Source organism: Salmo salar, chromosome ssa10 (assembly GCF_905237065.1).
Source record: "Salmo salar chromosome ssa10, Ssal_v3.1, whole genome shotgun sequence".
NCBI classification, from domain to species: Eukaryota; Metazoa; Chordata; class Actinopteri; order Salmoniformes; family Salmonidae; genus Salmo; species Salmo salar.
In genome coordinates this window covers 36,087,668-36,102,081 of record NC_059451.1, presented here as the reverse complement: position 1 = coordinate 36,102,081, position 14,414 = coordinate 36,087,668, and the positions used below count along the sequence as shown (strand labels likewise).

The window sequence follows — 14,414 nt, the reverse complement described above, 5'->3', positions numbered from 1 at the left end:
CTATTATAAACTAGTTACCAACACGTTGTGTCGTGCTTAAGAACAGACCTTAGCCGTGGTATATTGGCCATACACCACACCTCCTCAGGCCTTATTGCTTAATTATAGACCTCTAACCTTCTGTGTTGTTACCCTGTTCCCAGGTGGAGCTGCATCTGAAGCCCATCCAGTCCCTGCTGGTTCACCAGAAGCCCCTGGTGTTTGTGCTAAACTCCCCCCAGCCTGTGGTGTGGGACATCAGGACAGAGAAACTAGCCCTAGGAATTAAACACACCTTCCATGTGAGTCCAGCTCCAACTTAGTTCCTTACAAACACTCCCCTATTACTCCTATCAAACATATCTTCCATCTGGGTCCAGATCTAACTCATTTCCCTTCTAATCGCTGTGTGTCTCCTTCTCTCTCTCTCTCTCTCTCTCTCTCTCTCTCTCTCTCTCTCTCTCTCTCTCTCTCTCTCTCTCTCTCTCTCTCTCTCTCTCTCTCTCTCTCTCTCTCTCTCTCTCTCTCTCTCTCTCTCTCTCTCTCTCTCTCTCTTTCTCTTTCTTTCTTCAATTCAAGGGGCTATACTGGCATGGGAAACATATGTTAACATTACCAAAGCAAGTGAAGTAGATAATATACAAAAGTGAAATAAACAATACAAATTAACAGTAAACATTACACTCACAGAAGTTCCAAAAGAATAAAGACATTACAAATGTCATATTATGTATATATATAGTGTTGTAACGATGTGCAAATGGTTAAAGTACAGAAGGGAAAATAAATAAACATAAATATGGGTTGTATTTACAATGGTGTTTGTTCTTCACTGGTTGTCCTTTTCTTCTGGCAACAGGTCACACATCTTGCTGCTGTGATTGCATACTGTGGTATTTCACCCAGTAGATATGGGAGTTTATCAAAATCGGGTTTGTTTTCGAATTCTTTGTGGATCTGTGTAATCTGAGGGAAATACGTGTCTCTAATATGGTCATACATCAGTTTCCAGCTCATTTTGTGGGCAGTGTGCACATAGCCTTTCTTCTCTTGAGAGCCAGGTCTGCCTACAGCGGCCTTTCTCAATAGCAAGGCTATGCTCACTGAGTCTGTACATAGTCAAAGCTTTCCTTAAGTTTGGGTCAGTCACAGTGGTCAGGTATTCTGCCACTGTGTACTCTCTGTTTAGGGCCAAGTAGCATTCTAGTTTTCTCTGTTTTTTTGTTAATTCTTTCCAATGTGTCAAGTAATTATCTTTTTGTTTTCTCATGATTTGGTTTCTCATGATGTGGTCTGTCGTATGATAATTTGGTAAAAAGCCATTTTGACATTTGCTCAGTACATTGTTTTCACTGAGGAAATGTACGAGTCTGCTGTTATTGATAACATTTTCCCAAGGTTGCCTTTGACACTAATCCCTCAGTAGTTATTGTGGTCAAATCTGTCTCCACTTTTGTGGATTGGGGTGATCAGTCCTTGGTTCCAAATATTGGGGAAGATGCCAGAGCTAAGGATGATGTTAAAGAGTTTTAGTATAGCCAATTGGAATTTGTTGTCTGTATATTTTATCATTTTATTGAGGATACCATCAACACCACAGGCCTTTTTGGGTTGGAGGGTTTTTATTTTGTCCTGTAGCTCATTCAAGGTAATTGGAGAATCCAGTGGGTTCTGGTAGTCTTTAATAGTTGACTCTAAGAATTGTTTTTGATCATGTATATGTTTTTGCTGTTTGTTCTTTGTTATAGGGCCAAAAAGATTGGAGAAGTGGTTTACCCATACATCTCCATTTTGGATAGATAATTATTAGTGTTGTTAGAGTCTATGGATTAGAGTCCATGGATTCTTCAATTACATTGAGCTGATTTCTGACGTGCTGTTCCTTCTTTTTCCGTAGTGTATTTCTGTATTGTTTTAGTGATTCACCATAGTGAAGGCGTAGACTCAGGTTTTCCTGGTCTCTATGTTTTTGGTTGGACAGGTTTCTCAATTTCTTTCTTAGGGTTTTGAATTCTTCATCAAACCATTTGTCATTGTTGTTCATTTTCTTTAGTTTTCTGTTAGAATTTTTTTGAATTGATAGGGAAGCTGAGAGGTCAAATATACTATTAAGATTTTCTAATGACAAGTTTACACCTTTACTGTTACAGTGGAACGTTTGTCCAGGAAGTTGTCTAAAAGGGATTTAATTTATTGTTGCCTAATTGTTTTTTTGGTAGGTTACCACACTACATTCCTTCCATCTATAGCATGTCTTAATATTACTCAGTTCCTTTGGCTTTGATGCCTCATGATTGAGTATTGCTTTGTTCAAGTAGGCTGTGATTTTGATTTTGTGGGCTGACTGTGAATGCTCTGAGGGACTCTGGGTTGAGGTCAGTGATAAAGTAGTCTACAGTACTACTGCCAAGAGATGAGCTATAGGTGTACCTACCATAGGAGTCTCCTTGAAGCCTACCATTGACTATGTACATACCCAGCGTGCGACAGAGCTGTAGGAGTTGTGACCCGTTTTTGTTGGTTCTGTTGTCATAGTTGTGCCTAGGGGGGCATATGGGGCAGGGAATGCTGTCACCTCCAGGCAGGTGTTTGTCCCCCTGTGTGCTGAGGGTGTCAGGTTCTTGTCCGGTTCTGGCATTTAGGTCGCCACAGACTAGAACATGTCCCTGGGCCTGGAAATTATTGATTTCCCCCTCCAGGATGGAGAAGCTGTCTTCATAAAAGTATGGGGATTCTAGTGGGGGGGTATAGGTAGCACACAGGATGACATATTCCTCTGTTAAGATCATTTCCTTTTGAATTTCTAGCCAAATGTAAAATATTCCTGTTTTGATTAATTTAATAGAGTGAGTTAGGTCTGCTCTATACCAAATTAGCATACCCCTTGAGTCCCTTCCCTGTTTCACACCTGGTAGTTTGGTGGATGGGATTACCAGCTCTCTGTAACCTAGAGGGCAATCAGTGGGTCCGTCTCCTCTATACCATGTTTCTTGTAGGATGACAATGTCTGAAGTCCAGGTTCCTGCTCTTTAGGCCAAAGGCAGATGACCTAAGGCCTTGGATATTCCATGATGATATAGTGAAGGCTTTGTGTTCCATAAAGTGTCCAATATTGTTGGTTGTGTGGTTTGGCCTCAGGCCAGTAAGTGTGAGCAGAACCTGCTGAGCACCTGGTACATTCCATTGGCTTGGGCTAATGTAAGAGTGGGGGTTGGGCCTGTTTGCCCCCTCACGGCCTGGGCGTATGTGTGACTTTCATGTTGAGGCCCTCTTTGCGGGAGTGGGGGGCATGGGTTGGGCAGGAGGGGCATAGGTCTGATCTGAGGGGGCCTAAATGGGGTGTGGGCATGTTTGACTTGGGGAGGTGTTGATTGGTTGATTGGGGGGGGGGGGGTCCCGCAGGTCTGGGAGAGTGTCTCGCTGGTCTGGGTGGGGTGTCTATTGATCTGATGCTCCTGTGTGAAGTGTTGGGGCTGCGTTTGAGAGAGATGTCCTTTAGAGTCCGGGTGAAGGTGGGCACTGCTGCCTTGTATAGGTGTGCCTGGTCATAAAGGCTGTTCAAGTCCAGGGTGGAGTGGTGGGCCAGGAATATATTTGTTTTTGAGGCACAGTCACAGGAAATACTTGCGTTTACCTGCTGTATGGTAGCAGGGTGGAAGTATTTTTGTGGTAGCAGGGTGGAGATAACCACTTGTGCATTGGAGAAAGTAGAAGAAGCTTTTTCAATCACTCCCTTGAGTGCTTTCAATCACTCCCTTGAGTGCTCTTTCCTGCTGTGTTCTCAGGTCGTTTGTGCCTGTGTGTATTATTATGTGGCTGGGTGACCCTAGTTGGTCCTCAGACAGAAGGTCTAGGGCACGCTGGGTGTTTGGACACCAGAGGTCAGACACTCTGTGTTTGGGAAAAGTATTTTTTTTAATGTATATATTTCCCGTCTGAGGAGTACAATCTGTGTCTTGTGTGTGTCCTTAGTGTGTGTGTGTGTGTGTGTGTGTGTGTGTGGGGGGGGGTTCTGGTGTGGACTGTTCTGCTGTGGTGTCGAGACCTTTGTCGGGAGCTGAGGTGGGCTGTTCTGCTGGCTTCTCTGCGGGGGTGGCCACCTCTCTAGTGGATTGTTCTCTGTCACACGCCATCCCCCTCAAGCTCTCCTCCAGCAGTCTGATCCTCTCCTCTAGTGCTCTGTTTTTCTCTTGCTCCTGCTCTTTCTCCTGTTTGTGTTGTCCCACTACAGTCCAGAGTGCAGATATGTCTCTCTCCACCTCCAGCTCTTCGGGTCTGGTTAAGGGGGTGTTGTTGTGCTGGACTGTTGTCTGGGTCTGTGCTGACTGGAGTGTAATCACCTGCTGTTCCAGCTCCACCTGCCTTACCTCCAGCTGGGTGAATTTATCCTTCATTTCAATGAGAGGGTAGTACTCTGTGCTGGGAGGTTGACTTTCCGCTTGGGGTTGCTCGTCTGTGGGGTTATATGATGAAGAGGTCTGGTCTGATCCGCTAGGGGTATCTTTCTCAAGGGAGAGCTTCTCCTGCTGAGCTAATTCTTTGATTAGGTGAAAGTCCAGCTGAAACTGTTTGGGGTTGTCCTGTACCAATACTGTTCCAGACTTATGGAGATTTATATTAGCTGACTCAGAGTCCTCATTGTGTAATATCCTGAGTTTCCACCCCTCAGTAACACTCTTAACGGAGGGGTAGTGTGTTAATATAGCACTGTGCCATGCCATTGGATGGTCTGTGTGGAAGATTAAGTTGCTTATGTTCCCATTTTTATAACAGTCAACAAAAAGTGTCTTTTGATTTTCCATAAGGAGCTCCATTTTGTACTCTTTTCTTGCCTTATCGTTTTTTACATACAGAGTGTACTGTATTTTAATTACCTCTGAACAGTGGGAGGCAGCTTCAAATCCCTCTGCATTTGGTTGGAGTAGACTGTTTGATTCTCTTGCCATTGTTGGGCTAAAGGGCTCTGACACCTCTCACTTGACATGTCAATTTGTATCTCCTTGTCCCAGCAAGCTTGCTAGTCCAACTTAGCATTCAGTCCTCATAAAGTAAAATATATCATTGTAATTTATTTTTCTTCTTGGCTTTTGAATATAAAATATAGCTTCAGACTAAACATTACTCACTCAGTTCCAGGTTGGATGGTGTTTTCAGTTTGTTTGCCAGAGCATTTGCTGTATAGCTTGGGCCTTCCAGATAATTCTGTCCAAAATTAGGTTGTAGGTTTTGAGTTTTGATCTGGAGCGAAGGTTATGCTGTGGAGGGTAGAATCCTGTACGTGTCTCTGCCAAAGCATCCCTAGCCGCGTTCTCAGAGCATGCGCAGACCAGCTGACTGGTTTATTTACGGACATATTCAATCAATTCTTATTCCAGTCTGCTGTTCCCATATGCTTCAAGAGGGCCACAATTGTTCCAGTTCCCAAGAAAGCTAAGGTAACTGAGCTAAATGACTACCGCCCCGTAGCACTCACCTCCGTCATCATGAAGTGCTTTGAAAGACTAGTCAAGGATCATATCACCTCCACCCTACCTGACACACACTCCATTTTGCTTACCGCCCCAATAGGTCCACAGACGACGCAATCGCAACCACACTGCACACTGGCCTAACCCATCTGGACAACAGGAATACCTATGTAAGAATGCTGTTCATCGATTACAGCTCAGCATTTAATACGATAGTACCCTCCAAACTTGTCATTAAGCTCGAGACCCTGGGTCTCGACCCCGCCCTGTGCAACTGGGTCCTGGACTTTCTGACTGGCCGCCCCCAGTTGGTGAGGGTAGGAAACAACATCTCCACCCTGCTGATCCTCAACACTGGGGCCCCACAAGGGTGCGTTCTCAGCCCTCTCCTGTACTCCCTGTTCACCCATGACTGCGTGGCCATGCACGCCTCCAACTCAATCATTAAGTTTGCAGACGACACTACAGTGGTAGGCTTGATTACCAACAACGACGAGACGGCCTACAGGGAGGAGGTGAGGGCCCTCGGAGTGTGGTGTCAGGAAAATAACGTCACAATCAGTGTCAACAAAACAAAGGAGATGATCGTGGACTTCAGGAAACAGCAGAGGGAGCACCCCCGTATCCACATCGACGGTACAGTAGTGGAGAAGGTGTAAAGTTTTAAGTTCCTCGGCGTACACATCACAGACAAACTGAAATGGTCCACCCACACAGACAGCATGGTGAAGAAGGCGCAACAGCGCCTCTTCAACCTCAGGAGGGTGAAGAAATTTGGCTTGTCACCAAAAACACTCACAAACTTTTACAGATGCATAATTGAGAGCATCCTGTTGGGCTGTATCACCGCCTGGTACGGAAACTGCTCCGCCCACAACCATAAGGCTCTCCAGAGGGTAGTGAGGTCTGCACAACGCATCACTGGGGGCAAACTACCTGCCCTCCAGGACACTTATACCACCCGATGTCACAGGAAGGCCAAAATGATCATCAAGGACAACAACCACCCGAGCCACTGCCTGTTCACCCCGCTATCATTCAGAAGGCGAGGTCAGTACAGGTGCATCAAAGCTGGGACCGAGAGACTGAAAAACAGCTTCTATCTCAAGGCCATCAGACTGCTAAACAGTCATCACTAACATTGAGAGGCCGCTGCCAACATACTGACTCAACTCTAGCCACTTTAATAATGGAAAATTGGATGTAATAAATGTATCACTAGTCACTTAAACAATGCCACTTTATATAATGTTTACATACCCTACACTACTCATCTCATATGTATATACTGTTCTCTATACCATCTACTGCATCTTGCCTATGCCGTTCGGCCATAGCTCATCCATATATATTTATATGTACATATTCTTATTCATTGCTTTACACTTGTGTGTATAAAGTAGTTGTTGTGAAATTGTTAGATTACTTGTTAGATATTACTGCATGGTCGGAACTAGAAGCACAAGCATTTCGCTACACTCGCATTAACATCTGCTAACCATGTGTATGTGACAAATACAATTTGATTTGATTTGATTTGACACAGGCACACAGGCACACACAGACACAGACACGCACACAGACACGCACCCTCCCACGTGGCCTGTGGTGAGACATTGATGTCTGTATGGCAGTAGTTTGTGTGTAATGTGCAGCAGTGGTTTACCCATGGGTACAGGCTCTTCTTTACACTGTGCAAACACTCACACTTTCCACATCCTCTCGCAGTAAACTCTAAAAATCAGTGACAAACCTATACCACTTTGATGACTAACGCACCACTCCTTTAGGACATCATTGATATCAACCCTCAAGTGATTAGGGTTTACCTGCCAAATGATGGGATATAGGTTGGCATGTACTTTATGCTTAGCCTGGTCCCAGATCTGTTTGTGCTGTCTTGCCAACAGCTACGGTCATAGTCACACCAGGGTCGGTGAGCTCTGTTGGCACTGGAGTCCCTAACAACGTTATTGTTTTCCAGTCTGACTGGTAATCCCTCCCTCCCTCCCCTCCCATCTTCCCTCCCATCCTCCCTTCCATCACGAAAACACACACACACCTTACAGTGGGGCATGATACCCCACCTTACAGTGGGGCATGATACCCCACCTTACAGTGGGGCATGATACCCCACCTTACAGTGGGGCGTGATACCCCACCTTACAGTGGGGCGTGATACACCACCTTACAGTGGGGCGTGATACACCACCTTACAGTGGGGCGTGATACCCCACCTTACAGTGGGGCGTGATACACCACCATACAGTGGGGCGTGATACCCCACCTTACAGTGGGGCATGATACCCCACCTTACAGTGGGGCGTGATACCCCACCTTACAGTGGGGCGTGATACACCACCTTACAGTGGGGCATGATACACCACCTTACAGTGGGGCATGATACACCACCTTACAGTGGGGCATGATACACCACCTTACAGTGGGGCATGATACACCACCTTACAGTGGGGCATGATACACCACCTTACAGTGGGGCATGATACCCCACCTTACAGTGGGGCATGATACACCACCTTACAGTGGGGCATGATACCCCACCTTACAGTGGGGCATGATACCCCACCTTACAGTGGGGCATGATACACCACCTTACAGTGGGGCATGATACCCAACCTTACAGTGGGGCATGATACACCACCTTACAGTGGGGCATGATACCCCACCTTACAGTGGGGCATGATACCCAAACTTACAGTGGGGCATGATACACCACCTTACAGTGGGGCATGATACACCACCTTACAGTGGGGCATGATACCCCACCTTACAGTGGGGCATGATACCCCACCTTACAGTGGGGCATGATACCCCACCTTACAGTGGGGCATGATACCCCACCTTACAGTGGGGTATCACATGACAACATCTGAGCGAAATGAGAGCAACAGGCCTTCATGTACATGGTTTAACTCAAAATGCTGCTCTACACTGTAAGCCTGTCTGGATCTGTACACTCAACACCTACATTTCCATATATGTTGTGAAAACTTTCATGTAGCTTGCGGTTCTTCTGAAATAATCATTGTCAAATGTGAGTTAACACCATAGCATTCTGCAAGAATGGCATTCATACTCCATATTATTTCCAGATGTGGTGGTTATGTGTTCTCACTGCATGCAAAACATCCTATCATGAAAACCAGAGCCCATACAGATGCATCAGCACGCCCACATAAATGCACACACAACACACACGCACGCATTCATGCACGAACACACACACAAACACACACTCATTGACCCACACCACACACGCACAGGGTCTTTCAAAAATATATTAAGCCATTTTTATTTTGATCACTGAGAGAGCTGAGCTTCAGCAATAAAGCCACGACCTAAATCCTTTACGGCTAAAACATTTTACATTTATAACAGATATAGCCAAATTCAGTCTCTCAGAGAGAGGCTTGCCTGAAATCTGACCTTCGGCAGTGAAAAGACCTTGGTCTCCTTCGGCAATGAGAAGAGCGAGATCTCCGTCATCACCTCTGTGTTGAGTGGGATTACTGTGGTCATGTGAAGCTACGTAGCCGACGTGCTAACATCCATCCACTTTGAGCAGAGAAACCATTATATAGCCATATCACAGACCAGACCTGGGTTCACACACTATTTGAAATTATTTCAAATTCATCAGCTGGGCTTGATTGAGTTTGCCAGGCACAATGGAACCAATAGAATAGGTGCAAAAGTGAAAACCCTTCCCATCTGTCGCTCCAGGCAGGCGAAAGCAAATGCTAAAATAATTATAAATATTTGAAATAGTATTTGAACCCAATTCTACAACAGACCCATCTGTCTTAACCACAGACTCCGGTTTCACTCGGACACCCCTAGTGAATACATCACACAGCATAACAACCTACATACCAGGCTCCCTTTTTAATTGAGTTATTTCCTGTACTAAGTGGAAATATTTCCATGTCAGATTGACGTAGTTTATTCAGATGAATGTGCATCCAGGCTGCTTCTGTTTTTAGAGCTGTAATTCCAAATGCAGTTTGAGCCAGTCTTCTCAGGGGCTGTGTCCCAAATGGAAACATATTCCCTATATGTAGTGTGGGCTCTGATCAAAAGTAGTACACTATATGGGAATAAGGTGTCATTTGGGACGTGGTCTCGGAGGGAGCCATTAGCAGGTCAACAGAGTCTCCTCATCAGATATATAACAGCTGACAACAGTCATGAAGCCATGAAGCCCAACCCACAGCCTACAGTACAGTACTAGGCTTTATGCTGTAGTGTATCTAACGTGTATATCTTACACTGTTACCACAGGAAATCTTAAGTCTTATTACATACAGCCGGGAGGAACTATTGGAGCAACGTCAACTTACCAACATTATGACAAGGAATACGACTTTCCCGAAGCGGATCCTCTGTTTGGACCACCACCCAGGACAATGGATCGGATCCCAGTAGGCGACCCAAAACAACGGCGCCGCAGAAGGGGCAGAAGGAGCGATCTTCTGGTCAGGCTCCGTAGACGGGCACACCGCCCACCGCTCCCGAGTATACTACTCGCCAATGTCCAGTCTCTTGACAATAAGGTAGACAAAATTTGAGCAAGAGTTGCCTTCCAGAGAGAGATCAGAGATTGTAACATTCTTTGTTTCACGGAAACATGGCTCACTCGGGATATGTTATCAGAGTCGGTACAGCCACCCGGTTTCTTCACGCATCACGCCGACAGAAACAAACATCTCTCTGGTAAGAAGAAGGGCGGGGGTGTATGCCTTATGATTAACGAGTCGTGGTGTGATCATAATAACATACAGGAACTCAAGTCCTTTTGTTCACCTGACCTAGAATTCCTTACGATCAAATGCCGACCGCATTATCTACCAAGAGAATTCTCTTAAATTATAATCACAGCCGTGTATATCCCCCCCAAGCAGACACCTTGACTGCCCTGAAAGAATTTCATTGGACTCCTTCTATGTAAACTGGTTTCCAGTTTACATAGAGGAAATGGAAACCTGCATTTATTGTAGCTGGGGATTTTAACAAGGCTAATCTGAAAACAAGGCTCCCTAAATTTTATCAGCATATCGAATGCGCGACCCAGGCTGGCATCATGGATCATTGGATCATTGCTACTCTAATTTCCGCGATGCATACAAAGCCTCCCTTGCCCTCCTTTCGGCAAATCTGACCACGTCTCCATTTTGTTGCTCCCAGCCTATAGACAGAAACTAAAACAGGAAACGGCCATGCTCAGGTCTGTTCGACGCTGGTCCGACCAATCTGATTCCACGCTTCAAGATTGCTTCAATCACGTGGACTGGATATGTTTTCCCGGATAGCATCAGACAATAGCATTGATGTATACGCTGATCCGGTGAGCGAGTTTATTAACAAGTGCATCGGTGATGTGGTACCCACAGTGACCATTTAATCCTTCCCCAACCAGAAACCGTGGATTGATGGCAGCATTCGCGCAAAACTGAAAGTGCAAACCACTGCTTTTAATCATGGCAGGGCGACTGGAAACATGACCGAATACAAACAGTGTAGCTATTCTCTCTGCAAGGCAATCAAACAAGCTAAGCGTCAGTATAGAGACAAAGTAGAGTCGCAATTCAACAGCTCAGACACGAGACGTATGTGGCAGAGTCTACAGTCAATCACGGACTACAAAAAGAAAACCAGCCCCGTCGTGGACACCAATGTCTTACTCCCAGACAAACTAAACAACTTCTTTGCTCGCTTTGAGGACAATACAGTGCCACTGACACGGCCCTCTACCAAAACCTGCGGGCTCTCCTTCACCGCAGCCAATGTGAATAAAACATTTAAACGTGTTAATCCTCGCAAGGCTGCCGGCCCAGACGGCATCCCTAGCCGCGTCCTCAGAGCATGCGCAGACCAGCTGGCTGGTGTGTTTACGGACATATTCAATCAATCCCTATCCCAGTCTGCTGTTCCCACATGCTTCAAGAGGGCCACCATTGTTCCTGTTCCCAAGAAAGCTAAGGTAACTGAGCTAAATGACTATCGCCCCGTAGCACTCACTTCAGTCATCATGAAGTGCTTTGAGAGACAAGTCAAGGATCATATCACCTCCACCCTACCTGACACCCTAGACCCACTCCAATTTGCTTACCGCCCCAATAGGTCCACAGACGACGCAATCGCAACCACACTGCACACTGCCCTAACCCATCTGGACAACAGGAATACCTATGTAAGAATGCTGTTCATTGATTACAGCTCAGCATTTAATACGATAGTACCCTCCAAACTTGTCATTGAGCTCGAGACCCTGGGTCTCGACCCCGCCCTGTGCAACTGGGTCCTGGACTTTCTGACTGGCCGCCCCCAGTTGGTGAGGGTAGGAAACAACATCTCCACCCCGCTGATCCTCAACACTGGGGCCCCACAAGGGTGTGTTCTCAGCCCTCTCCTGTACTCCCTGTTCACCCATGACTGCGTGGCCATGCACGCCTCCAACTCAATCATCAAGTTTGCAGACGACACTACAGTGGTAGGCTTGATTACCAACAACGACGAGACGGCCTACAGGGAGGAGGTGAGGGCCCTCGGAGTGTGGTTTCAGGAAGATAACCTCACACTCAATGTCAACAAAACAAAGGACATGATCGGGGACTTCAGGAAACAGCAGAGGGAGCACCCCCGTATCCACATCGACGGGACAGTAGTGGAGAAGGTGTAAAGTTTTAAGTTCCTCGGCGTACACATCACGGACTAACTGAAATGGTCCACCCACACAGACAGCATGGTGAAGAAGGCGCAACAGCGCCTCTTCAACCTCAGGAGGCTGAAGAAATTTGGCTTGTCACCAAAAACACTCACAAACTTTTACAGATGCACAATCGAGAGCATCCTGTCGGGCTGTATCACCGCCTGGTACGGCAACTGCTCCGCCCACAACCGTAAGGCTCTCCAGAGGGTAGTGAGGTCTGCACAACGCATCTCCGAGGGCAAACTACCTGCCCTCCAGGACACCTACACCACCCGATGTCACAGGAAGGCCAAAAAGATCATCAAGGACAACAACCACCCGAGCCACTGCCTGTTCACCCCGCTATCATCCAGAAGGCGAGGTCAGTACAGGTGCATCAAAGCTGGGACCGAGAGACTGAAAAACAGCTTCTATCTCAAGGCCATCAGACTGTTAAAAAGTCATCACTAACATTGAGTGGCTTCTGCCAACATACAGACTCAATCTCTAGCCACTTTAATAATTAATAATTGGATGTAATAAATGTATCACTAGTCACTTAAACAATGCCACTGTATATAATGTTTACATACCCTACATTACTCATCTCATATGTATATACTGTACTCTATACCATCTACTGCATCTTGCCTATGCCGTTCGGCCATCGCTCATTCATATATTTATATGTACATATTCTTAATCATTCCTTTGTGAAATTGTTAGATTACTCGTTAGATATTACTGCACGGTCGGAACTAGAAGCACAAGCATTTCGCTACACTCACATTAACATCTGCTAACCATGTGTATGTGATAAAATTTGATTTGATTTGATTTGTTAGACATGGGATCTGACATGGGGCCCTGTGCCTGCTTTCCCACTGTGAAGAGGGAAGGGGATAGGACTCCTCCCTGGTGAGAGTTTTACTGTTCAGGGATACTTTAATGTACCCGCAGTATCATATATTCACATAAACAGATTTTGTAATTTTCATCTAAATAGTTTACATGAGATTTTCTTTATGGCCCTGGCAAGCTACACATATACACGTGAGTCATATGTGAGTCCTATTCAGACACATTCACTCTAACAGTGAATTGACTGTACCAGATAAGCCGTCTGTCTGTGGAGTGCCACTCTGTCCTTAGCTATGGCAAAGTAAGGTAAGTGTTGGGTTGTGTGTTTGAGTGACAGCTCCAGGCCCTCTGACTGTGCGCAAATCGAGTTGCCTTGTACATCCTCTCTGTCAGCCTGTCTGCACTTAGCCAGAACCAGATTCCCAGGAGCCTCTGCTCGCCTCAGTTTCAGGAACCCTGGAGCCTCTGCTCTCCTCAGGTTCAGGTTAGCTCCACCGGGACGCCTTGTTAACATGCCACCATGGAACCCAGACACACAATGACTGGACAACGAGACGGGACAGGGTGAAAGAAAGGATGTACACCCACTCTTCCTGTCCCGCACACTATCGGTGCTTCACTCTGCCTGTTTTCCCTGTAGGAGGATGTGGAGGAGGAGGAGGAAAAGGAGGAGAAACCCCATCACACTGCATGCAGCCACATCTCCCCTGCTTATCTCCCCTGTTGGATTTATGGAGTAACAGAGACAATAGTAACACCTCGACCCAAACCTTCTTTACGCTGTTCCCCGTTAGAGAGCTTGTTTCCTGGGGCTAATGGGCCATGCATCAGCCCTGCTAGACACACACACACACACACACACACACACACACACACACACACACACACACACACACACACCATATACAAACACTTGATCAGCCCTGAATCAGCTCTGCCAAGGCCTCGTTTCCTGGTCCCTCATTCTAGGGTCCACAGACAGACACGGATGGGTTCTGGAACTGTTGCAGTTTAGCCCTGCTCTGCCTGGTAAACACACTGTTGCTGTTGGCCCACTGCACCCTCCTAACCTCCAGCCTTTTAAAATCCAGACATTCTGTTGGTAAACATGCTCCGCAACACTCCCTATCAATCAGAAGTACTGAGTAATGAAAGAATACCAATTCTAACATGGAATGAAAGATGGACACAGCAAATCAAGCCAATGTAATTTCAGCAGGGGACAATTACAATCCGAAAGAGGGCATGTTTCCATGTCTTTAGGGAAGTTGGCTGTATGACTTTGTCTGTGTCTCTATTGCATATGGTGTTATCGTGCCTCTTTGTTTGACTAGTTTGATCTGAAACACATCTCTGTTCTCTCTGGCCTTTTGATGGAGCAACATTGTAAAGTTTAG

The 14,414-nt window shown here is 46.1% G+C and overlaps 1 protein-coding gene across 3 annotated transcripts in view; it reads left to right on the top strand.

The window, feature by feature from the left end:
* The window catches only part of LOC106560309 (transforming growth factor beta receptor type 3), a 162,609-nt gene that overhangs the window by 93,841 nt on the left and 54,354 nt on the right, over positions 1-14,414 (top strand). For all 3 annotated transcript variants that reach the window (XM_045687705.1, XM_045687706.1, XM_045687704.1), the window contains exon 4: positions 144-281. In XM_045687705.1, coding sequence (XP_045543661.1) covers positions 144-281 — 138 coding nt within the window. The remainder of the gene's footprint in view (positions 1-143; positions 282-14,414) is intronic.